The sequence below is a fragment of the Phaethon aethereus genome, assembly GCF_964289735.1.
Source record: "Phaethon aethereus genome assembly, chromosome: 2".
NCBI classification, from domain to species: domain Eukaryota; kingdom Metazoa; phylum Chordata; class Aves; order Phaethontiformes; family Phaethontidae; genus Phaethon; species Phaethon aethereus.
In genome coordinates this window covers 136,506,469-136,532,825 of record NC_138582.1, presented here as the reverse complement: position 1 = coordinate 136,532,825, position 26,357 = coordinate 136,506,469, and the positions used below count along the sequence as shown (strand labels likewise).

The window sequence follows — 26,357 nt, the reverse complement described above, 5'->3', positions numbered from 1 at the left end:
GTCCTATACTACATGCTGGACAATAGCGTTTCAATTTTCCCAGTTCTTTCCCTTTTTCCTTCTCCAGAGCCAGGACAAAGGGCTCCGAAGGGGCTATACCGATTCCACAATCTCTCTGCCATTCTGGATGATTTCGCAATGTGAAAAACATATCTGCATAAACCACTTCATCCCATTTTCCCTCTCTCCGAAGGAACAACATTAGCTGTAACAATGTATTATACTTTAATGTCCCATTAAAGGGCCATTTTTCTCCATCATCTAATTTATAGAGAGGCCACCACTGATTACAATACTTAAAGTTTTTCTGTCGACACTTCTTCCCGGCACTCCCCCAGGATCTTTCCAATGCTGTAAAACACATCCCAATGGACTTTTCTTCAGAATTCTGCCACTCTGTGACCCTCCCATATCTGATGCAAATTTTATTGTTAATAACCAAAATCCAATGAATGACAAACCAATAATCAATGCTTGGAATGTATTATAACAGTTAACCAAACCTGTTTCCAAACAGGGACGCAGCCCCTCTAAATGGGGAATTTAATCCCCTGTCAAATGGGGACTGAGCCCCTCCAAATGGGGATGTAATCCCCTACCAAAGGGACATAAGTCCCCCAAATGTATACCTGTAAGGTGCTAGCAACCCGGTATATGCCGACCCGCATGATTTACTTCACGTCTTGTGGACAGTCCCCAAATCAATCAATCATTACCAAATTTAGGATTTAAAGATGTCTTCTTACCAGAGGGTCTTTGTCTGTTCCCACAGTGACCCGACTGAGAACGGGCATCTCTCTGGAAAAGGTCCCCGGGGGTACCCAAGAGAGTCCCAGACTCATCGGGTCCCGCAGCCGAGCAGAGATGTCCCAGCTGGGTTGCCAAATGATTCAAAAATATAAACTCAGTAACATCAAGGTGTTATTAAGCAGACATCTTTATTGCAGCGCCGGACGCATGGGGGATATCTCCTCCTAACATGCGCATGTTGAAACAAAAGTTCGTCCTTTATATACCTTTAAGACATGAATATTCACACATTTTCTGAGAAATCTCCGCCTCCCTGCCTATCTACTACATTTACGTAGTGCTGGTGTGGCAAAACTACACTACACATATGCGGGGGTCTCGGGTGGTCGTCGGTGGCCGTTTGGGGAGTTAGCCCCTACTCCTTTTTCCCTTTTATGGTCACAGGTTTCCAGGATAGTTTCTTCTCCTTGGATGTTTGCCCCTTCCGCTGTTCAGCCAAGCGGTTCGTTCTTATCATCCTCGTTTGAGCACTCCTGCCAGGATGTCTCTGTGCTCAAGGTTAAGATATCTCCTCTGTTCTCTTTAACCTCTCGGTCCTTGCTCTTAACTCTTCGTTGTTTTAATTTTCTACATGCATGCGTTCCTCGTGATTAACTGCTTACCCATAGCTGAAATGTCAGCATTGAGGCAAATACAGCCCAAGGACTATGAAAGTAGACCGTTAAACATAGTCACAGTTATTAGGCTAAAGAAACCGATATAAAAGTTAAACCAATCACATAATCAATAACCTTCCCAGAAAGTACCTACATTAAGAAATTTACAAAACTTACACGTGCTAAAACCTTATAATTGTTTTAGATCCTTGTTTCAAATGAATGGACTAGGAACGATGGTCTGGACATCTCTGCAGATGGCAGTAAGCTGCCATAAAGTGGAGCTTTGGGTGTGTTTAATGGAAGATACCAGAAATATTTCAAGATGCTAGATAATTTCATTTAAAATGTTGCTATTGATATTTCCATTATGGTATGATACATAAAAAATAGGGACCCCAGTGAAATTGCCTTCTGGTTTTATTTTTGTAAGAATTTTCAAGATCTGTAAGGGCTTAAACTGTGATTCTCAAACAACTTGTTTGCACGGAATATTACCTTCTGTTCCTTTAACTCTGTTTCAGTAAAAACAGCACCAGTAGGTGTTTTTGTATACTATATAAAAATAATACAGAAGGCATAGTGTTTGATGTCTAACTAATTCACCACCCATTTTTATGCAGAGTTTTAAAACATGTACAAGCATAGTTCTGTCTCACACCAGCTACCCAATAAATTATACCTATCTATTACAGTTAGTTAAATAAATATTTGTTGTGTATATATATAGTTTTATATATATATATATTTGCCTCCTTAGAGTTACATGCAGTAGCTGTATATGTTTTTCTTTCCTATTAATATGAAACCTGAAAAATTCCATGGGGTCTTTCTAGTATGTAACTCTGTGTAATCAATTCATATCATATTTTGTGATCTTCCCTTTGTTGCTTTGCCTATTCTTGAAATGTGATCTTTCCTAAAGTGTATTTTCAAACAGTTTGGCAATAAATGCTCTCAAGCAATTAGCGCCACAAGTTTTGTGGAGCCTGCTGCATATCTCTATGGAGATGGTAACCACAAAATTTACAATTCAGCTTCATGCAAATCTCCTCCATCCATTCTTCATACCTTGCCTAATTGATAGTCTTCAGTATTTGTGTTCATCTGGATTGTCATTGTTTTGCAGATGATTCAAAAAATGTCTGTTTAAACCAGGATTTATTCTGGCATCTCTTGTTTAGTATCAGTAAATCTGTACATACAAGCTAGTTTTCGTGGTGATTTAATTTATATTGTAGGCAGGACTGATTTCTAGCAGCAATAAAGGTAGATGGTACTGGGATCCATGTGGTTTTAGAGGATTACCTAAATGTTTTCAGGTCACTCAGCTAAATGCTCTGATTACTGTGCTGCATGGAGAGCTTTCCTCGGGTGACCGACAGAAAATCATGACCACTTGCACCACAGATGTTCATGCTAGAGGTGTAGTAGCAAGCCTTGTAGCTCGGAAGGTATGTGTTTGGATCAGCTATATTTTACATGCATGGTTTTAGTAGTTTTGAAAGGAATTAGTAGTGCTTAAGCCAAGTTTGGGTCTGGACCTGCATGTGGGCACCAGGACAGTGGAGGTGGAGTAGGTATAATCATGAAGACAGCCTGCTTCAGAGCTGTGTGCTGTGCCTGCATTATTATGGGCTACTGCCTTCTGAATTTAAAAGCTACCTGAAAAAAAAGTCAGGTGTCATCTTTTACCTGACTTCGAAGAACCTTTCAAACTTTTAGTAAGTTTTCTGTGAGCAACAAGGTGTTTGCTTTAAATTTCAGATCACAAAACTGAGTGCAGGCAATCCTTGGGCATTCTGAGGATTTTTCTCAAAGTGTCTTTACTTATCCTGCCTTCAGTTGTTCACAGTGTGTTTTGCTTTCCTTTTAGAGGCATACTTGTGCATCTAGAGAAAGGCAGTCCTATCCTGTGGTGAGTCTTTTTATGTGCATACAGTTGCAACATTGAGAGTTTATTTAAACCAAAGCACCCACTCTATATGTAATTTGTTCAGGTAAAACTAAGGTGTCTGGCACATGTTGCTGGTTTGAATGCACAAAATTTTTCACTGGATGGGGATTGAAATGGGAAAGAATTCTCATTTTCCTTTTGACCTCCCAAGCCTCAGAAATAAAATGGGTTTCTAAGATGGCATTAAGACAAGAAGAAACAAGGCTTGAGGAGTAAAATGAAACTCAGTCTGGTCAAAGTAATGTCTGCTCCCATGCAAAGACTGCATTGTTTGTAAGGAGAGGTCTTGGCTTAGGAAGTGGCAATGTGTTCTGCTCTAATAGCTCTATTAAAAAGATCTTACATTACACTTGCAGCTGTATAAAAACACAAATGCCTCGAGGTGCGTCTAATCCTTTATAACTGGTTGTAGTAGTTATTATTCATAAGTGGCTAGGAGTGAGGTGTGAGACCTACTGATGACAGCTGGAGCTTTGTGATGGGTCACATTTCTTTCATCTGAATAGTTCCTACCTGGCATAGTAGCTTTGCAATGGCTTTTTAGATCACCGGTTCCTGAGCCGTTGCTTGGCTGTCACAACTGTGCCATAGACGGGATGACGCCCAGAAACACTGTTTTGCCAACACTGACGCTCGGTTTCAGTACTTTCATGAGTACTCGGGAAATACCCCTCGGCTAGTTATGACACCTTTGACTGATAGGTGATGACTGTTATTAATAACAGTGTGTGCTTTATCTGTTTTGGTGAATAAAAAGTTAAATGTTTCTTAGAAGTTCAGTGTTCTTTCACACCTCATATGTATTTTATAAGGTTATTAAGATGCAATATCTTTGAGCATGTGTGTGCAGGTAGGTGTGCATACTTAAATCATGGTATGATCTTAATGTCCATTACTTTTAAAATAACTTAAATTATTCTTGCATAACGTAATGTATATATTCAGTGTCTAGTCTGAAGAAGAATATGAGCGAATCTATACCAAGGTTAATCAGGAGTTTTCAGCAAAAGAATTTTGTTTTTCATGTGTTAAAGGCCAAACCGGAACTTTTTTAACACCACATACAACGAAGCTGTTTTTCTGGAAATGTTTTGGCTCCAGAATGGAATTTCTTGTCAAAATCGGTGATCCAGAACGATGCACCCAGCAATCCTGGCTGGCTTAGTGCTTATGACCCTCAGTTCAGGGGGACAAATCTGGGGCTAACGTCTTTGAAATAGGAAAAGCAGCAACTGCAGCCTACTGTTTCCTGTCTTGTGTGGTCACTGATAGGATTTTCCTTCTTGCTAAAAAATGTTGATGTGGTTGGTTTTTCTATCTAAAATAAGAATTTTACAAGTAGTGCCACATCATGAGTTTACATGAATGTGAAACTTAAATTATAATGAGAAAATGGACTCAGAATACATTCCCCACGAAACTTCCGACATTGTAGATGTTCCTTGCAATGCTAACAATCACTGTTCTTATGTCCAGGTGTAACATACTCTAGCCCAGTCTCTCCACCTAACAATGAGCATCGCTGCTGCAGGACTAGCCAGCGCAAGTAAAACAGAGACCACCAAAGATCTAGGCCATGCCTTTGGTATGATGGTGTACGTCTTCAGCTGTTCTGACCAGATGGATTACAAGGTAAGATGTTCTGCTAAGTGGTATGGAAGTTGTTGTTTCATTTCTTTTTCATGTGAAGTACATTGGAAATCGTTGCTTTCAAGAAAAAGATCTTAATTTTTTCACTTTTGATTTTAGTCTGTAGAGAATATCTGTAAAGGTTTGGTCGAGACAGGAGCTTGGGGATGCTTTGATGAATTCAGTCACGTCTCTGTAGAAGTTCTGTCAGTCATGGCAGTACAAGTAAAGACTTTCCATGACGTAAATAGGAACAAGAAGCGAGTATTTTAGCAGGGCTTCTTTATTGTTCTTTGCAGACTGTAAATACTGAACCAGTAAAAGCTTCTTCCAGAGCTCCTCTGAAACCCTATGTAAATGCAGGGAGGGAGTAGATGGTAAGATTAAATCACCTGTGTAATATACTACCTCAAAATAACTCTCTCTTCAAAATGTAGCAATAAATGTGAGTGAACTACTGGCCCTGCAGGAATCCAATTAAAACTTTGCTGTTGAAATTCTGGTCCTGTTCAAATCCCACAATGTGAAATCATTGCATCGTATGGGTGAGAAGTTTGGTGGAGTTCAGCTTTGCAAAAAGTCTCAGGGGTTCCAGCATTTCCCAGTGGTTTTGAGACAGGCCTTGTGTTTCCACTCTACCATCTTCTGCATCCTTTACTCGATGCTGTCTCCTGGCTTTTTCAAACCCACCGCATCTAGATAAGTCTTAATTTATTTTACATGTTTTAAAAGTTAATTCCTCCTATAGATATACTTCAGCCAGATGAACTCTTTGCTCTTACAGTCCAGCCTTTTCTTTCCAAATTCGGTGTTGGCCAAGAGGAGCTACAGGTTACTAAAAACTGGTGCCTACTGAGGAAATGCCCCTATGTTTGCTCAGCTCTGATGAACTTTCCTAGGCATCTGCTTTTGGCCATTGTGAGAGATGGGATCCAGGCCCAGATGCAACTTTGTCATCTGACGCATGATGGCTGGTTTTGTATGATGCAGTTGTTTACATCTAATTCAACTGTAAAATGTTTGCAAGCAGTATCTTTGTTAGAAGAGATTTTTATTCCTTGGTGAAAACATTACAATGAAGTCATCATTTGGCATATTTGTTACCATGAACCCAGGATATGCAGGTTGGACAGAACTACCTGGAAACCTCAAAGCTCTGTTCAGGCAAGTATGCTATAGTGTACTTTTACAGTATACAAGTATGTCAAGCCTACATTTAGAGTACGTACGTCACCTAATGATAGTAGCCTTGGCTTGCAATGAAGTGCAGTTTGTGTCTGCTTCAGAATTTCTGTGGGGAAATAAAAAATCAGTATTCATGTTGTGCCTGCTTGTACACCATAATGACATGGGAAAATGTAAAACTTGCCTTTTTTTTTTTAATTTACTTAAAATTTTAGAGGTACCTGTGAACACACGGAATGAACCTAAGTATGTGCAAGAATATTTGCTGTTTTGTGGTAAATAGGAATCTTCGTAGCTGGCTTAACCTAGTAAAATAACCATCTGTATAAGTGTATATCTATCACATTCTTCCATAGGTGTAGGTATGCGTGTGTTCATAGATGTTTCATAACTACTAGTTGAAAATGAAGCCATATACTCTTACCTAGAAAGATATTGGATGTGTGTTTGAGAAGCTGTGAAAAGTATAGTGCACAGCAAACAAATGCATATGCTTTTGGACACTGTAGGACAACCCATTATCTTTTTCTTAAAGTACATATTTATGCTTTATACCTTAACACTAATGTTTCAAGGAAGAAGGTTTTTTATTTAAAAAATCTGATATTTTGCATGCTGCGCTCAGTGAGTTTATATCAAAATGGTGTTTCTGAGAGTCAATTAGTTCCACGAGTGGTTGCTCCGGTATGATGGCCAGTAAAATGATGCCAGTTTATTCTGATGAAATGTTGGAGCTGCGCTTTAAACTATGTGGTAATGGTCTTTGACTTAAGTGGTGCAGGACTTGCTTTAAAAAGTTGTCTGTTGAAATCCTTGCTCTTTCATTAACACTTCTCATTGATTTAATCAAGATTTGAGAAAAGAATGATTCTGTGATTTCATTTCTCAACGTATTGAAGTTCAGTGGGGCAAGCTGCAAGGCATTGCCAGGCTGTCTGGGGAGGCACAAGTATAGACGTGCTATCTGGGATCTGCTTCTCTGAGCGGTAAAACTCTTTGATATTTGAAAGATAGAAACTTTGGGCAGAACTGGGCATCACTGTTGCTTCTGTGAGCAAGTTGAAACACAGGTATTACTTTCTTCTGTATTAAAAGGTACATCAAGATTTTGGTGTATTTTATTATTTCGGCTTTAACCATGGAATTCCTGACACCATCCTCCTTCACACTTTCGCTGCAGAAAGACACAAAGTCTGCTGACAAAAATAAAACAGCTAGGAAGCTGTTTGCTCAGGCAGAGCTCATCCTCTTGCCAACCAAACATCCTGCTTCAGATGGCAGGACTGGGCGGCAGCAGCAATTAGCTTTCTTGTTCTTTGAGCCTAAATTACAATCCTTTGTAACAAGCAGTAAGTAACATCTGTTTACAAGGAGGAGGCTAGGATTTGAATGCCGGTGCCTCTGCAGAGACTGTCACTGAATAAGACCCTGTAGTTGGGTCTTAGCAAACGTTGGAGGGAGACCTTGAGAGATGCATCCCCCTTCCCCACAAGTGCTTTTTTTAGATATTTCACAACTTGGCTGTTGCTTTACCAAGCCTTCTGATCAACTGCCACCTAAGGTCCCTTCAAGGCAAAGCAGGATTGGTGCGCGCCAAGGGAACGATGTTGGGCAGGCCCTCAGCTCAGAACCTCGCACCGTGGAGGACAAGGTGACGGGCACCCCATCTGCCCGTGTCCGCGTGGTGCGGCTGCCACCCTTTCTGCGTTCGGACAGAGTCGGCTGCCTTGGTGGCCAGGTCTTCCGCAGCCAGCCGGATGTGGTATTTGACGAGAGAGCAGGAGGGATCACTCCCTGTTGCTACCAAGTGTTTCATCTCTCAGTGGGCAACCAGAGGATGGAAAATGTATATGATTACTGTTGTTGTTCATTCTTTGGGATGTTTTTCATTTGGGATGAACAGAGTAGGGGATATGAAATAATGTTAATAATATTTCTACTGAAATACCAAGTCAATTATGTTTTTCTTTGCTGTGCTTTTTATTATGGTTCTCCTTGCTTTTATTAGTTTAAAATTTTCAAACTGTACTTGCTACAGAGAGCTGAAGTGTTACCTTTACTTGGTTGTCAAATGGAATTAAAGTTTGAACTGCTGCATTTGGCACTTGGGAATTCTGCCCTGTAGCTGATGTCTGTAATAGCTCTCATCTATTGTGCAAGGCACAGGAAAGGTGGGAGGTAACTGTTAAAGCATCAATTCCTCATATATTTGTCACCTAATAAAATCTCATAAGGGAGAGAAGATGTGTTAAATACTACTAGCCTGATATTTCTTGTGCAAGCTATTATTCTATTTGCAAGAAGGGTGCTGGTTGTGGTAGGTAGAATAGCATATAATTTTTTGTAATTGACTGCAATGCATATATCAGCCCTCGTTTGGGCTTGTGAAGAAGTGCTTTTTAGGGAATAGCTTAGTTAAACATTGTTTAACAGAGGGGTGCTTACTCTTTTTCTAGACTATATGTTACTGTCAGAAATATGCTGCTGAACTAAACCACTGGTCTTAATTTTGTCATATTTAAGTATGAATGGAGAGCAAAAGAAATCTTTGTATTTTTCAGTAGTAAGAAAAGTGCTCTGAGGGCCAAATTTGCTGGTTTGTAGCTGACCTGAACACTAAATTGAAGATCTCTTCTCTGTTACTATGTAACTGAAGTAGTGCTTTTTAATGAGGAAATTGTTTAGCCTTTGCATTATTACTTTGTATTACTTTTTTAATTGGAGATTTTTCTCACTTGCACCACTAATATGACTCTGATTTTGCTCTAAAAGTTGGAACTAAAAGTTATTTTTGAAAAGAAACAAACAGTGAAACCGCCAAAGGCAACCATAACTTCATATAAAAGCATTAAAGCCCTCCAAAAATCGAAGTCCTTTTAAAGATGATGGCTTTTTTGGCAATGGCAGGGTGTTGCACTTGACTTCCAGAGCCCCTACAGCTGCTGGCAGTGTCCTCCAGTCACTGGTGGCAGGTGACACCGCAGCGGACTGTGCCCGCTCTGGGTTTCGGTAGTACCTGTCGCAAGCCCTGCGTTTCCCAGCTGCCTCCTTTGCGTACAGCCATATTACCGAATACGAACAATCAACAGTGCCTAATTAGCTCCTTTTAGTTTGAAGTAAAGTCCTTGTTAGCTTTGACTGACACTCTTAATTGTGACTCTCTTGAGCTCTCTTTTGAAAAATGTTTGCACACATCAGTCAGATGATTTACGTGACTTATTCTTACCATGTTTAAATACTAATCTGTGTATTTGGATTGTGGGGTTGGTTTGTTTCCTTAGGCTCTGTGCTATGGTTGTCCCTGACGTTGAACTGATCTCTGAAATTATGTTGGTTGCTGAAGGGTTTATTGACGCACGCCTGTCAGCCAGGAAGTTTATTACCATGTACAATCCCTGCAGGGAGCTGCTTCCTAAGCAGGTGAGGGTCTCTTTGGGCTTCTGGGCTTGAGGCATGTTAATTAGGACGTACCCACTTGGAAAAAGAGCAGCTGGACATTGTATAGTAACCGGGTTTTTTATGTATATAGTCTTATTTTGAAGAGACTTTAAATCTCATGTCCTCCCTTATTAAACTGTTGGATATGAGTTTAGAAGAAAGTGCCCTTTCCTCTGATCTTGGGACTTCTGTAATGCACTAATTTTGCACTAAATAATTTTATATCACTGCTTCATACCTGGGATGGCTGAACTACACTGTGCTGTTGTGTAGTATCTATTTGTTGGAGAGGAGAAAAACCTTAAAGGAGAGCAGGATTATTATGAATAACAAATAATGTATTCTATTTGCATAAATGTTTGCTTAAGCTTTCCCAGTAAATACAGTGGAGGGTTGTTTGAAAAATTGAAATAAAGCATTGCTAAATAATTCAATTATTATACGAGGAAGAATTCCTATTCAGAATAGTTATCTTAAAAATCTGCAACTTACAAAACTTGGAAGGTTTACCATTTCTTCCCTGTATGTATGCTGTTTACTCATTTCCAACTGTATAATTTTTCAGGAGACATTCTTAATGTTCAGTTTTATTAGTGGAATAAGAACTTGGAGAACCCTTCAACGTTAAGCCATAAACTCTAGCTAGCAGGGTCATTATGAAAGCAAAAGCAACTTTATTTTCATGCCTGCATAATTTTGAAATTATCGCTAAATATCCTGAAGTTTTCCTGACACATTCTTGCAATGTTTCTAGAGATAATTAATCTGAACTGTGTATATCTTAAGGTATTGATATTGTCTGCTTCACTAGAACAGGGTTTCCTCAACTCTAATGGTTACTTTGTCCTGGAGTCATTCTCTGAATTCAGAAAAATCACTTGTACTATTGCTTTCCATTTCAATATTAATAATAGTAATAATGTTTGAAGCAAAACCTAAAATGTTCTTGTTTGTTTATTATTTTTATCTTATATTTTTTACTTTTAATGGAAATGGGAGAAATTAAACCCCTTTGACTTAAATTCTCTTCAGAGAGCTCTGAAAGCATTGGTCCAGTGCTGGGGCTCTTAGGGCTTTTGATACACTTTTGGGGGCAGTAGGATCGTAGCCTACAAAAACTGCTTCAGAACAGGGTTGTCAGGGCTTTCAGTGCATATGCTGTGAGGGAAGGGACTTCTGGTAGTGTCATGCAATGGCAAATAGCCTGGATGTCTTAACGTCCTTGTACACTGGACAATCCACAAAGCAGCTGGCTGTAAAGATGCATAGCTTGCTCTTTAACAACCCATCAGATAGCAAACGAACAAAAAATTGGAGGAAAAAAAAATCTTACCTAAATCTAAGCAAAAGTTCATTCAGCCCAGTATATTCCTAAATTTCCTATTTTCCTAACCAACTCTATATTTAACATCTTTGCCTAGGTGTACCATTTGTAAAATACGGAGCCACATTTTCATTGCAGATACTCAGCACCTTTCATACCTCAGAAAAAGGTACCATCAGCTTTTCTTAATGATGATGAACTGTTCTGAAGTTATAAATGTCTTTTTATTTTTTTCTTCTTTGGGATGTATTTTGTCCATTTGATTCACAGTTATAGAGTGCCACTATCATGGAAGGGGATAGTGACCTCTGTCAACTTTTAAAAATTGTATATTAAGTTGGGAGTTTGCTATTGGATTTTTTTGGCTGGTTGGTTTTTGGGTTTGGTTCTGTTTCATTTAGGCGATAATAATAACTAGGCTGTATTTATATTGAAGTCATAGGTGTGGTTGCAGCTAATGTTCTCGGACATTACCTGATGGGTAGCCAGTTTGGGTGCTGACAGCAGGGTAGCTGCAACCCCAGATGGAGTTTTGAAATTGAGGGAGGGGTAGTGTGTGCACACTAAGGAAACTGTAGACCACTACGGTGTGATGCATGCTAACATAAGGAGATGGTGGTCATGTAACTCACGGCTGCATCCACCCATAGGTCAGAGAGGAGCTGATTATCCACGTATTTCCCCAGCTTCTCTTCTAGTAGCTGGTCCCACTGCTGGTTATAACAGAATTAACCATCTGGGATCACTACATGAGCTGCAAGAACACAGGTGTAGCCTTAAATTTAGAGCTGTAACTTCATGCTAGACTCCTTCAGCCATTGCAAAATTGGCTGTCGGGATACTCCTTCCAATCATACAAGGTGCTGTCGTTCAAATTGTTTAAATGTCCAAAATGTTTCAAACTCCTTCTCTTTCTACTTCGATGTTACCTAGGAAGGAGAGGGAAAGAGGTGAATATTACACAGCCCTGGAAAAAGGAGGAAGAGGGATTGAAGAGCCTATGTGTGATGAAAAAGTTGTGCCTTCTGCATTGGACATCTCCCTTCCTACGGGCAGGGCTTAGGGGAAGATGCAGGCTTTTGCTATGCCCTTCACTTACAGAATGTTTCTAGGCTTTTTCTCTAGGCCGAGTACCTATCTGTTTCTCTTTTCCTTTAATTTTGGTGTGGAGCTGGTTGCAAAATATGTTCATAGTCTGTCCAATCTTCTATTTTGGAAACAGAAAAGCATTGCTAGGATCAGGTCAAATTTAGTAGAAGTTTGGCAGCAAATTTTTGCTTGCCTTGTTTCATCGTGGAGGTACAGTTGCAGTGAATACAGTAATACTTGGTGGTGCAAATTTTGCCATTTAAAAATAGGGAACAAAGTGATGGAATACTAAAAATTAGATAGATACACACATTTCACACACACACACCCTTTTTTTTTTTTAACACTTAGTTTTATTTCCTGTGCTAACATGACTGGTTAAAATGTTTTCACAGGACCATTATGACTGGGGACTTTGTGCTATCAAGTCAGTTTGATAGTTGCTGGTTCACTGAAATGAGGAGACAAGAACAGACCTGAGGATCAGGTAAAATCTGCACTTAAAAGCATCTAAGAGTACGAAATGTTTCTGGTGTTTTGCCTTTGAATAAAAACAGAATCCTAAAAAGAGAAGGAGTTAATGCTCTTGCAACATGTGGTTTACCATCCTTTTCCAGGTGCTTATGTGAGCCTTAAGAGACTTCAGTTTGCCTAAAATTATGACAGATGATATCCCAATTTTCACAGGCTTGATCCGTAACCTGTTTCCAGCTCTGGATGTTCCAAGGAAGAGGAACCTGCAATGTGAACAGATGGTTAAACAGCCTACAATAAACAAGAGCTTTATCCTCAAAGTAAAAGAAACATTGCCTTTAATTACTCCCCTTAAGAGTTTCAATCATAATAATTGCAAATGGGTTATATTAGACATGAAGGTTATTTTTGAGTATGTTACAGTATTAATAAGGTGTCCTCAAAGTCTCGGTATTGCAAAGGCATTTTGTCATGGCAGTAATGCACCTCAGTATGATAAATATGTCCATAATGAAACGCATCCTGTTCAAAAAAGCTGTCTACATTGACAAACATGTTTGTTTGCGTACAGTACCAAGCATTTGCATTCGGTAGCAAATTAATTGTTGGTGATTATTTATAGGGAGGAAAGAAGAGTAAGAGAGCAAAAACATATAAATAAGGCGGCGTGCATTTGGAATGTGCGTGGCTACGTGTGATTTTTGTTTGTTCTGGTATTTCTGTATAATATAATGCACATTGTGCTATACACATTAAAAACGTGCATGTGCATCTGTGTATTCGCATATGGATTAGTTGTCCATAAGCTAAATTTAAACACTAATTTTAGTTTGAATTACAGACAGGGTGAAAAGGTGAAACTTAGAAACACTGGTTAGTATATGGACCAAATAAAAAGTGTGCTTATTTGGACTATTAAAAAAGTATATTCCCACCCCCCTTCGAGGAACATCCACATCTGCTGTATGCAATAGCACACTCTGTATATATATTTATTAGGGTATGCTGGAAACTAAGTAACCAAGCTGGTTAAATGTGACTGACCTCAGGATTTTTAAAGGATTTCCTGCTCTTGTCTATCTTGTTCTGTTATCCTGACGGAAGGGTGAAAGACAATAAGCTATACCTTGGGGTATTACGAACTTTGCAATCAGCCTTCTATAGAGTATTTTGATTCCTGCTAACTGGGTGAATCAGAAGATGAGCACTGAGGATCATGGACTCGTTCCTGTTGGACTTTAGAAAATCGATGTGGATGTTCTTTGCTAAGACAGAAATCCATAAGCAGCCAAGCTATTTTCATTCTGTGGCTCACAAAACAATTTAGAAGAAATGTGTTACTTCAGTGGACTGATTTTGTATTTTACCAAATTATAGCTGCACAACTGTTCTGAGTGTGGAATTCACTCTGCTAAAGTGATGGCAAAATTGTGGTAACTGCTCTGTATCCCTGGGTTGGCACAATCCTACTGGATTTTATGGCTGTCTAGCAGAATAGGATTTGTTCTCACTTGTTGAAATAACAGCATTCATTAATTTAAGCCAATTCTCTTCCCATTTTCTGGGAGACAAACAATGTTTCTTGATGCAGCATCAGCTCTGCTGAGGCAAATCTGCCAAGAAGGTATAAGTTCATTTTTTCCTGCTAAAGGGAATAGGAATGTGGAGGGGGAGATAATTTTTGTGAATAATTTTGTCTCTGTAATAAGGAGGACAACAGGAGAGGAAAGGCGCTTACGGTGTATCCCCTCTGTGTGGTAGGTTGTTGAGGTTGGAGGAGCTCCTGGCAGTGCGTCACTCTGGGTTTGTCATTGGAAATATGGGGACTGGAAAGAGTAAGGTACATGCCTAACCACACAGCATGGTTTTGACCTTATATTGTAAAGAAATAGCCATGGCTCTTGCAGAAAACCGTCTGCATGTTGCCTTTGCCTTACGCTGCAGTCTAATAACACGATGTTCAGGCTGTCCAGTCAGCCACATGATGTGCAATGTCAAAGCTCAAATGTTACAAGAAAATTCTATGTTTTAGGTTGTGTTTGCATGTCCCAAAGGAAGAGTAATCATGGCACCAGGTAATGAGCATTCAATTTGACAGATAGACTAAGTAATACTCCGTTCTGGAAGGAGAAGCAGGATGGTTTAATTAGGCTTCTAGACAGAAATAGAGGAATATATTGCCAAAACACTAGACAAATACTTCTAATAGATAATGCTTGCCCATTTCTGCTACCAAATGTTGGCAGCTGCATGGATTTTGTTCCCCGTTTAACACTTTCTGTTAGAATTGACTGCAGAGTATAGCTGCTTCAGAATGGGCTTCTCCTTTCCTATACTTAGGCTTATTGGAAATTTGGTGCTAAACTAGCACAGAGGCATGAGTAGATCAAGGTGAACAGTAGACTGAGCATGGGGATTTGCAGTCGGAGACCCACTTCAGGAAGAAAGTCAAAGATTCCTACTGTATCAAAGTTGTGTCACTAACATGCAGCCTGTGCCTCCTTGTCAGCTGCTGAATGGTCTGCAACACACGTATGTGAACATGAAACGAAAGCCTGTTTGGAATGACCTTAACGCAAAAGCTTTGACAGCTGACGAACTGTTCAGTTTTATACACCATGCAACCTGAGAATGGAAAGATGGCAAGTAGCAGACATGTTCTTCTTACTAGGACCTGTTCCTGGAGACATTGTTCTCTAACAGAAATGGACAATGCCAGAATTTGGAGAAAGTGTTAGAGACCAAATTCTTCCATTTTTCTGTGCTTTTGTGCAATGAGATGTGGGTGCAGAGCACTGGTGGTTATGGAAAGACTGGAGGCAAGGCAGGATGCTAGTAGACAGAAAAGTACTAGCCCGAATGATGCTGATTCCGCTGTCTTAAAGGGCGAGTTATTTTCTCCCCAGACCCATGAAACGTCCCATATCTCACCCATATCATTAAGACTAATGACATACTGTCCTGTAATCAAAACAGAAATAGGTCCTTATTACATAAAATGCAGTCATTTTGCTGTATCAAGTGATCGCTGGAAATATTTTTTATTTTTACATTGAATAACCACATAATAAACAAGCAAAGCTAAAAAACATGGTTTTGATGCTACGAAAGCTTCTTGTTTCAGTGATGCATTAAGTCTTCTGAAGTTTTAATTGCTGTGCAGTGTTGTTATTTAAACACTAAAGTGACGGGATTCTATTGAAATATAATTTGCAGGTCTTCTGTCATCTCTTCTGAGAGAGCAAGCTAATGTTACCCGTAAGGAGCCACAACGCTTAGTTTTTGATGGGTTTATAGATCCTATGTGAATTGGGTTGCTCAACAGTGTTGTGGATGATAACAAGGTGAGCAACTGAGAAGCAAGTATGGTGGCTTACCCTCTACCTGTTTTCACACTTGCCTCTTATTTTTCTGGAGATAGTTTTTCAGTGTGTGTTCCTTTTTTCTTACATTCTTATAAATTCTTTGATTTTCCCCATTGCCAAGTAATATTTTAGCATCTGAGTAACACATTATGTCTTGCCTATTTCGTACAACAAAAAGGCTAAAAGTAGCCTATGTATACTGTAAGGGTGATTGTGCCTCCTAGTGTATGAGTTGATGTAATTCAAGATGTCAATCGTAAGATTATTGAAACGGGTATTTGGAAAGCCTGTCAGTAAAATAGATGTAGGATTCCACGAGTGAAGTCCTCACATCACTATAGTAAGGAAGGCTGGTGTTAAGAAATCTAAACAAATCGGTTTAAGAACTAGTAGTAGTACCCAGACTTCTTCATCCCTTCTTATTAATTATACAGCTAAAGCAATTTTGTTGGCTGTCTGAAATGCTGTAATGTAATGAAATCCAAATTTAAAATTTGAATGTAACCTTAGGAAGGTGACTGTAGTTTTGCCCCTTCTCTTAGGCTTAAGTTCTGAAGACAGGAAAGCTTATCTAGTGACAGGGTCTGTGATTACTCAGCAAGGTGCCTGTCTGGGGCTAGCCACATAGCCTACCTTTAGCTAATGAACAGAAGGTGGCTTTTCCGAAGGACATTTCAGAGCATCTAAGTTTAAGCTCCTGCTCTGAATCATTTTCTGTTTATTCCCATTGACATTGAGAGACTTCACCTCCTCTGCTTTTAGCAGCCTTCTGGAGAACTCACATTGGTGAAGCAGGTTAGTCGTCTTTTGAATGAATTAAACTGTGAATTTGTCCTCCTCTGTGTTTCTGGAGTAAAAAAACTATAGCCATGTTTGAATAAAGTTTGTTTAGTGATGTTCAAGAAATAGTGTATGTCCATGGTTTGCAGATAATCCTTGCTGCTTTGTGGGTCTGTAATAAATTTATGCTTGCCCTGGTCATGTTCTTCTTAGACAGTGTATCTTAGCTTGCTTTTGACGAATAATTTACTGATGATTTCTAGGTTCTGACCCTTAAAAGCAATGAACGTGTGCCTCTGACTCCGTCAACGCAGCTGTTATTTGAGGTGCACCATTTAAGACCTACTAGCCCAGATGGAGTATCCAGAGCTGGTATTCTCTGCCTGAACACCCAGGACATGGCGGGGAATCCTCGAGTATCTGATGATATTAGTTAGCATTTTTAAGATACATCTCGAAGAGTAGCAGGAACAGACTCCATTATTTACATTAATTCTTCCTTCTAGTTTTTATTGTAATAATAGTGGGATGATTTAATTGGTGGCCATGTATATTGTCAAATATGCAGTTTAGAAAATTTCAGCATTATGCATACTGAATAATGAAGGCAGTAGTGAACTGTCTGCTTTTTGTGATGCAAATTTGACAGTACCACGAAGTGAGTAACTTGGCTACCATTTTCTGACAGCATTTTAATAACTGTCACCACCTTTGTTTCTGTTAAGGACACTGTGATTCACATCAGTTTGGCTTTTTGTTTCTCTTACTCCTTTGGATCACAGTACTGCTCTTCTAACTTGTTCTATACCTATGCATCATGCAAATTAAATACAAGAACATTTCTTTTTTTAAGAATGTGGGTTTCCATGTATAAAAAGGAATTTCCATGTATAAAAGGGAATTTCCATGTATAAGACAGAATTTAAAAGGGAATAAAAGTCATCTTTTCCTTTTGTATTTGTTGAGCTGATCCAAAACAGTTCTTAAAATGCTAGTAAGTGAATCTTTTTAACATTTGTCAGTCAGTGTTTTTATTTTCAAGCAGCATTACTGCTGTTTCATGTCAAAATTCAATTTTGCGGCATTCCAGTGTGTCAACCAACATTTCATTCAGTTCTAACTATCTGCGTTAGAGTTGTATGCCGTTGGGACAAGAAGCTTTCAGTGCACAAGAGAAATCTTGTCAGTAGGAGAATGTAATTAAACAGCATGAGTACAAGCTGCCCACCTGGGAGGATGAGGATCAGAGGACTGGTGAGGACATAGAGAGGCAATATGCTCTCTCACAGTAAACAGGAGTGTGGAGATGGAAACAGTAGGCAACAAACTGTACAAATAGAATAGCTGTGAATGAGTAAATAATCAGTTTATTTGACAAATACTGCGTGAAGGTGAGCAGGGGATAAAATTGGCTAATCTTTTGGAATATGGACAGTTAGGCATGTGGCTGCTAGCCTGAAGCATGTGCTGTAGTTAGCGTAATGATGATGTATTCTAGACTTGGATGTGATAGAACGAGCAGATGAGAAGGGCTACTTTTTAATCTTCAATTTCATATAGCCAGACTTTTCAGCCAGACTGGGTTATGTATACTACTGTAGATATCTGCAATGCAAGTTATGTTGAACACATAATCCTCGGTCTTGTGTGTAGTTTACACACTGGTATTTTAAGTAATCTGATCTCAAACAACATAAAACAAATACAGAATCCTTACTCCCAACTGCTTTTAGGTAGTCCAGCCCTCTGAAAGCGGGAGAAAACTATCACCTAGGTCCTTTCTCCCTTCCGTCCTTGGGATAAAAAATGCAGTCAAGAAAATAGGAGTATAGCCATATGCTGGTGTGTTCAGCTGTCATAACAGTTCTTAGAAATGCAGCAGCATTATGACCTTTGCATGAACAAATAAAAATGTCGTAAGGCTGGCAGCACTTATGTCTGACTTACAGCCAGGGCAGTGGTATTGGTGCGTTGTACTAAAGGCAGTCACAAACAGTTCTCAAAAGTCAACAAAAGTTTGCATTTCAAAGCAAAGAGGGAAGAAATTTTGTATTTTTTCAACTTGTTTCTGATAAAAAATTGGTTGCTTTCCAAATTGCTTTGCAGGTGTGTTGGCAGCGGGATAGAAACAAGGAGATACCAATCCAAAAAGGCTAACTTGACTGTGCTCTTTGATAAATACGTGCCTTCTTACTAGGAGCAACTCAGAAGAGGATTTAAAACTGTTACTCCTATTCCTGAGAATAGTATGATTCAGGTATGTATTAGGATTATTTATATTTTAATAAACAGTATGTCTGAAACATCCACTGAGTATGTGGTCCAATGCAGGAGTAAAAATGGTTAAAATTACTGTGTATCCGAAAGGTATGTTGGGTGAAATTGAGAGGCTCCTACATATTGAACCTGGACCCTTATTTTGGAGACCTACAGGAATTCAGGGCTTTCATATTGCAGTGCTTCACTGTAACGAGAAGAAACACAGTGTGTTTATGGCACTGCACATAATTGCCTGACTTCTCAGTTCTTGTGTTGCCTCTGTTAGCAATGTCTTAGGTAGCTTACGTCTAGCCGTTTTATCTCTCTGTACAAGCATTCTGCCTCCCTCTAATTAAATGCTCACTAAATTCATTAGCATTAGTAACTCTCTGATAATGAGTCCCTACATTATTAAATGTTATTAAAGAATGGAGCTGAGCTGTTTATTTCATATATAAACGATCTGATAACTGCACATCCTTATGTTGACATTTTGAATTTACTTAATATGCCTTGTCATTCTAAACTCTTCTGAGTGTTTGCCTGCTTCTAAATAAGTCAATATGAGAGGAGACAACTAATTGAGTATGAGTGTTAACAATTTGCCATAACGTACGTGCCTGAACCATGTCATCATCTTCATGTACCTTGCTTTAAGTAGTGTAGAATGAAGGTGTTTTAGTACATTTTATCAGAAGACCTCTTCATGCCTTTGACCTCTGAAAGGAGCTCCTAGACAATAAGAAAGCACAGCAAGGAGTTGTGGTCTCGCTACTTAAATTTAATACCTTCTTGAGGTCACTGTCACCTTCCTATGCAGTAAGTCTCACAGGTCGCTCTCTTCACATACTTATTTATTGCAGACACCCTGTTCTCTGCTGGATTGTTCACTGACCCATGAAAATGTGCCAATGGATTGCCCCAGAGAGCTCCGAGAGAGGTATTTTTTCTTTGCTTGTATTTGGGTGTTTGGTGGGGCGCACTCTCAAGATCAGGTAAGTTAATCAAAATGACCACAGCATCTCACTGTGCTTGAAAAACAGATATATACACATACCTACCTACCTACGTATTTAAACAGATATGAATACATATGTGCAAGCGTGTGCGTGTCTGTATATGCAGGTTTCTACTCACTAATACTGATAGGGGACGCAGAGCAATGGCCCATGCGTCTGATTTGCTGGCCTGTAGTACGGTCTACTTTAGCTATCAGAGCTCATCTGCAAATGAGCTAACTTGAGCAGAGGGAGCTGACTGCCTACGGTGCAAGACTGTGTGCAGAGTCCCTTACCATGCATAGAGAAGCTGTGTTTACTTACCATTTTTATTTTTTATCTATCCTAAATTCGCTGGCAAGCAACAAAAAGTAATATGAAGGTCATGCCTACCAGAATTAAAGCATCTAGTAAAGGGCTGGACAGATGTACGTTCAATCTCAACTGTTGGATTTATACTGAGAAATGTAGATATAAGCAAGGCATTGTAATGCATTCTCCTTAGTGAGATTTTTTGTTGTGATGCTACAAAAGGTTTGAAGAAGAAAGTTCTAAAACTCTGCCATTATTTGTCAGCGTTTTGCTTAGATAGGCTTTGATTTCTTGAGAAATATCTAGTCATGCTTGCCTATTAAAGACTAGAAAAATACGGTTGACTTTACTGCCGTTTAAATTAGATGAAGCCTTTGTGAAGGAACAAATTTATACATGCGTCATCCATAGGTAAAAGAGCACCTTGCATATGTTGAAGAATCAGAAGCACGGCATCAAGAGACTGATTGGTCTTTTTGGTCATATTAACATGTTTTCCTATCCCTCAGGAAGACTTGCTGTTCTGCGGACACGCTCAGGAAAATCTTGTCTGAAGCAAGTTATCCCTGTGGTCTCACAGGTATATAAGTTTAAACTGAATTTAGAAGTTTTAGGAAATAAAATATTTGGGCTGGATGTGTGGTGGGTTAGCTTTGGTGAACAGCCACACACCCACCCAGCTGCTCGCTGACTCCCCCTCCTCAGCAGGGTGGGGGAGAAAATAGGCTGAACAAGCTTGTGGGTCGAGATGAAGACAGGGAGATTGGTAAGCAGTTACTCTCATGGGTAAAACAGACTTGATTTGGTGAAGATTAATTTAATTTGTTGCCAATTAAAAGGGGTTTGGGTAGTGAGAAACAAAGACAAATATTAAAACAAAACCTTTCCTCCTTTCCCCCTCCCACCCCTGAAGCTCATCCTCAGTCCTTCACTCCTGACCCTTCTACTAGCCTACTTCAAGTAGCGTAGGTGGGTGGGGGGTTATGGTCAGTATATAGTGGTTTCTCTGTGCCACTCCTCCCTCTCGCACTTTGCCCATGCTCCAGCATGGGCTGTGCATGGACTGCAGTCCTTTGGGGCATATTCACCCGCTCCAGTGTGGGTATCTACTCCAGCATCGTGGAGCTGCTCCTCCTCCTCTGAGCTTGGTGTTCTGCTGTTTCTCAGTTTTTCTGTCCTTTCTTGGACACGCTTTCCCAGAGGTGTCCCACCTGTAGTTGAGGGGCTCAGCTGTGCTGGAACTGGCCATGTCCAGCTCAGGGCAGGATCCATCTCTCTCATCCTTCTCCCCATCCGCTCCTCACAGAGGCCCCCCTGCAGCCCCCCTGCTGCCAACATCTTGACACCTGCACCCGATCCAGGATGTTACCAGGAGGTCTGACTTTAGCCCCTCGAACAGCAGCAATACAAACTAAGATACCGCGTTGATGTTGTTGGTTATTGCATCACAGTCTACATGTATATACATTTAAAAATAAGATTCCCTTGTCAGTCTGTTTTTTGTATGTGCTTCATATGAATGGCTTGATGTGGAAATAGTACTGTAAACAACTAATGCACCATTTTATAGCTTTCAAATTACCAAGCTGCTAGTGGCTTAAGAAGATGAAGTCAGTGAAGTTTCTATCCAGGGCACAGTGGATGGATAAGGTCCTGACTCCTGACGTGGATCCACATGCCCCTGTGCAGGTACAGTGCACACCAGTGACCACGCAGCTGAGCATTGCTAGATGCAGGAGCATTTTGGGGTCTTGACACAATTTCTGATGTCATCTTAGATGTCCTGGAAGTAACACTCTCTGGATGTGTTTGGATAAATCTCTGCTATCTGGGCCACATGCCTTTAGTTGAGTGTTGAGGATTAACAATAAAGTGATGCTTTTATTAACTTCTATATTATTATAGCATTACTGAAGATATACCATATTCAATTTGTTAGTAGTTTATATACTTTTTCCACAGTAAGAGAAATTCAGGCTCCAAGTCCATTTCATCATGGAAAATAATTCCCACAGCAACTGTGCACCAGAAATTGAAGCCTTAACATTTTTCTATTGCCAGCTTTATGCACAGGTATTCTTTTGCCAGATGAAGTCTCTTCATACTAACAAAAGTGTATGAGGTCTAGGGAAAACAAATCACTTTATCACCTTTCCACTATGCTTTTGATCGATTTAATCAATTTTAGACTTATATTGGTGGAATACATCTATCAGTGGAGAAACAGAAAGCATGAGCTATTAGTTGTGATTGCCTTATTTTGGGTGTTTGGTTGTTTTTGCTTGTTGTTCAGTGTGTTTCACATAGAATACTCTCAAATGCTTCATATTTTTTTGATTGCATTAAATTGTTAGGTCTTTTTCTTTTTAAATGCTTAGATGAGTAGGAATTTTTCCTGGGGACATTAGAAGTTTATGGGCATAGAAACATGGAGCTGATGATCAAAAGGCATTATCCATTATCGGCTATCCTGTAACAAGTTCTCTTTAAGGGTTGATAGTTCGTAGGAAAATACAGAGCTTGGATAAGAAACCTTTATCAGGCAATGAAGGTTTTAGGTGCTCACGGTGAATAAAGCTAACCTATTGCCAATTACTTGCCCAAACAGTTTTAGGTATGCTGAAAGCCAGGCCAAAAAGTAAATGGAAATACTAATTGAAAAATTAAACCAACTACCTGTTGCACCAGCCTTTGTTTCTCTACCAGTTTTTGGGAGACTGGCATTCTGTAAAGGTCAAGATGGAACTAATGCATTTCAGCTACAACCTGATTTCAGAATCTCCCCACTAGAAGAAGTTGAATACAAATTTTCAAGCAGAAATGCTGTGTAAAAAGTAATCCAGTAGAACATTTTGTTCTAGTAATTATGTCTGAGAATGAGAGAACGGTGTATCCCATTTCATTCTTTTTAGAATTCAGTCCTAGCAAGAGAGGGAGAGAGAGGGAAATTACTGTTTGCTTTTAAAACTCAATTATGTTGTGCAAGTGTTTGCGTGGCTTTTTTCTTCCTTTTCAATTTCAGGCAATCTTTGTTCACACATCTGAGACTGCACCTCTCAAATATTTTATTGATTTACTTTTAACAAAAGGCAAACCAGTCCTGCTTATTGGAAATGCCGGAGTAGGAAAAACAGTGTTTGTAGGCAATAGGCTTGCTGCTGTCTCTGAAGACTACTTCCCTAACTAACATGGTTAGCATCCCTCTCAACTACTCTACAAAACCAGCAGTGCTCCAGAGTGAGTTCCATACGGATGCAAGAAACTTCTCTTCCCTCAACAGCAAAGGTGAAAAATATTATGTGGTTATTACAATTTCATACAGCTGTTGGCTACTGCCATTGCCTGGGTAACTCAGGCTCATTGCTTCGCAAAGTGGAAAACTTTGGGGCAGTCGGGGCAGGCAAGAGGAAAGGAGGATGAAACTGTTTGGGACAAGCTGGCACTGACACTGTGCTTCCACAAGTTGCTCTGTGCTCGTAGACAAGAGAAAATTTGGCTTTACCAATGTTAACAAGTAGCCTCCGTGTTGTGCCTGTAGATGTACCAAAAAGGACAGCCAGGAGTTGGGGTTGGTTTTGCTAGGCTCCATACACTACCTGAGGAGGGGCAATCCTTGTCTCGGGAAGTCTGGAGGCAGGATGAATGCAGAGCAAGAAGTTATTTAACATACAAGCAGAGGGGGCTGTATGTTGGCCAAAAATGTTACACTGGTGGTAGGTTTTGGAACAAGAGGAGTCAGTCAAAGTAAAATAGGCTCGTAAAAGCTCTGCGTCACTTCTGCTTTTCATGAAAAACACAATCAAGGGAGAGCCCAGCTGCCAGTGGATATGCCCTCAGTGCCTTCTTTTTTCATCTCTATAGTAACCTGAACTGATTTAACTATACAGAAAAAAATGGTATGCCCTATTCCCTGTACATCTTTTTACAGCTCTCACAGGAGAGGTGTTCCATCCCTCTGATCATTTTGATGGCCCTCCTCTGGACCCTCTCCAACAAGTCCATGTCTTTCCTGTGCTGAGGGCTCCAGAGCTGGGCCCAGTACTCCAAGTGGGTAGGTCTAGCAGAGCAGAGTAGAGGGGCAGAATCACCTCCCTCAACCTGCTGTCCACACTTCTTTTGATGCATCCCAGGATATGGATGGCCTTCTGGGCTATGAGTGCACATTTTGCAGCACAGGAAGTTCCACCTCAACATGAGGAAAAACTTCTTTAACTGTGAGGGTGATGGAGCACTGGAACAGGCTGCCCAGAGAGGTTTGTGGAGTCTCCTTCTCTGGAGACGTTCAAAACCTGACTGGACGCGTTCCTGTGCAACCTGCCCTGGGTGATCCTGCCTTGACAAGGGAGTTGGACCAGATGATCTTCAGAGGCCCCTTTCAACCCCTACCATTCTGTGATTCTGTGATTGCTGGCTCAAGTCCAGCTTTTCATCCACCAGTACTCCCAAGTCCTTCTCAGCAGGGCTGCTCTCAATCCCTTCACCCCCCAATCTGTACCGATACCAGGGGTTGCCATGACCCAGGTGCAGGACCCTGCACTTGGCCTTGTTGAACTTCATGAGGTTCACAGGGGCCCATTCCTCGAGCTTATCCAGGTCCTTCTGGATGGCGTCCTGTTCCTCAGGTGTGTCAGCTGCACCACTCAGCTTGGCGTCATCTGCAAACTTGCTGAGGGTGCACTCAGTTCCACTGTCTGTGTCATTAATGAAGATTTATTTATTCTTTGAAGTATTTCCAAATTCATGTTAACTTAGAATCCTGCATTATCAGAACTTAATTGCCTTTTTGCCCCTCAAACTGAATGGAGAGATACGTGGAAAAGAAATCTGCTGTGCATCAGAGTAAGATCATGAACTGATGTAAAATGTCATAGCTCCTTTAATGGGGAATCAGCCTTAAAAAGTTTTCAGGTATTCCTCTGATCAGAGAGGGATTTTTTAGCTAGTGATTGTCATTCCAGCAGCAACCATGACCAAGGCACTACAGCACAAAGACATAACACTATCCACTGCAAAGAGAAGGTGATGAAAGGAGCTTCCAGGCAACAAAAGCTATGTATTATTCTTGCAGGAAACTTATTAAATAAATGAAAGAGGTGAAGTCAGCATCACAGGGACTTTCTCTGCAAGTGTATCGCCCCCAACAACTATACTGTAGCATAAAATTTGGCAGTTTACGGACCTTTAAGGATTTGCTATGAAATGTTAGTAGGATTCCTTCAGATTTTAAGTCAGTATTGTAAAACGTCCACCTCTCCTTCTAACAAATACTAAGAAATGAACAAAGAAGTGTATTCCTCTGGTTATCTGCAGCGCTTCCTTCTGTCCTCTGCTCTTCAGCCAAGTCCCTCTTGTTAAATGCTCTCCTAGAACGTCCTTCCGCTAATCGTACTGGGGGAAGTACTGCATAACAATTCAGAAACAAAAATGTTGTGTTTGCTTTCTGTTGTGTTTGCAACACTTTTTCGGTGAGCTGTGACGACGTGATTTTGTTCTGTCACATATAGCTCAAAATGACTGCCTCTTATGTTATTTTTATGTTTGTGTGTACCAATGCTTCCTTCTATAAAATGCATTTAAGTGATAAACTGAAATGCCTTCCTTATGTGTTTCAGGCTACCACTCCAAGCAATTGTTTGGAACAATCAGATTGTTGGAGATTTTTTTTAAAGGAAAAAGGCATTCACATCAAGTTACACAAATGAGCAATTTAAATTAAGTTTCAGTTCAAAAAGAAGAGCCTAAGAGATTAATTTGTTGAAGTACAGTTATTTACTACATTGCCATGTTCTTTCCACAGTTTGGAGGTTAAAAGATTTTTCTTACAGATGAAATCACATTTAATCTGCAGTATTTTCTGACAGCTCTCATCTTATCTGTATCCACATAACTTTTTTTGAGGTATCTGCTAGAGTGGGTGAGATTAACATATAGTGTTGAGTTTTATTTAGCATTCCCCCAAGGCATATGACTCACCCGCTCTGCCTCTACAACAGCAGAAAACTTCAAAATGTTACTTGATGGAGGCAGGTGCTGATGCAAACTAATATCGGTACATGAAGTTTGGGGTCTTCCAGAGTACTGGAAATCTGGAACAGTGCCATAGAGAAGAAATGTGCATAAGCATTTACGTACAATGGAATT

At 40.0% G+C, this 26,357-nt stretch overlaps 1 protein-coding gene across 1 annotated transcript in view; it reads left to right on the top strand.

Annotated features, from left to right (window-relative positions):
- The window catches only part of DNAH11 (dynein axonemal heavy chain 11), a gene marked incomplete at its 5' end in the record, with an annotated part of 158,846 nt that overhangs the window by 46,655 nt on the left and 85,834 nt on the right, over positions 1-26,357 (top strand). The window contains 25 exon segments of the mRNA XM_081996498.1: positions 2,729-2,860; positions 3,908-3,919; positions 3,923-4,065; positions 4,840-4,844; positions 4,847-4,995; positions 5,113-5,256; positions 6,038-6,156; positions 9,459-9,597; positions 12,424-12,457; positions 12,460-12,485; positions 12,489-12,515; positions 12,646-12,654; positions 12,658-12,822; positions 14,264-14,272; positions 14,274-14,342; positions 15,012-15,128; positions 15,132-15,144; positions 15,719-15,807; positions 15,811-15,846; positions 16,911-17,079; positions 17,738-17,843; positions 18,754-18,841; positions 18,845-18,904; positions 19,770-19,901; positions 23,239-23,351. Of these exon segments, the coding sequence (XP_081852624.1) occupies positions 2,729-2,860; positions 3,908-3,919; positions 3,923-4,065; positions 4,840-4,844; positions 4,847-4,995; positions 5,113-5,256; positions 6,038-6,156; positions 9,459-9,597; positions 12,424-12,457; positions 12,460-12,485; positions 12,489-12,515; positions 12,646-12,654; positions 12,658-12,822; positions 14,264-14,272; positions 14,274-14,342; positions 15,012-15,128; positions 15,132-15,144; positions 15,719-15,807; positions 15,811-15,846; positions 16,911-17,079; positions 17,738-17,843; positions 18,754-18,841; positions 18,845-18,904; positions 19,770-19,901; positions 23,239-23,351 (2,105 nt within the window).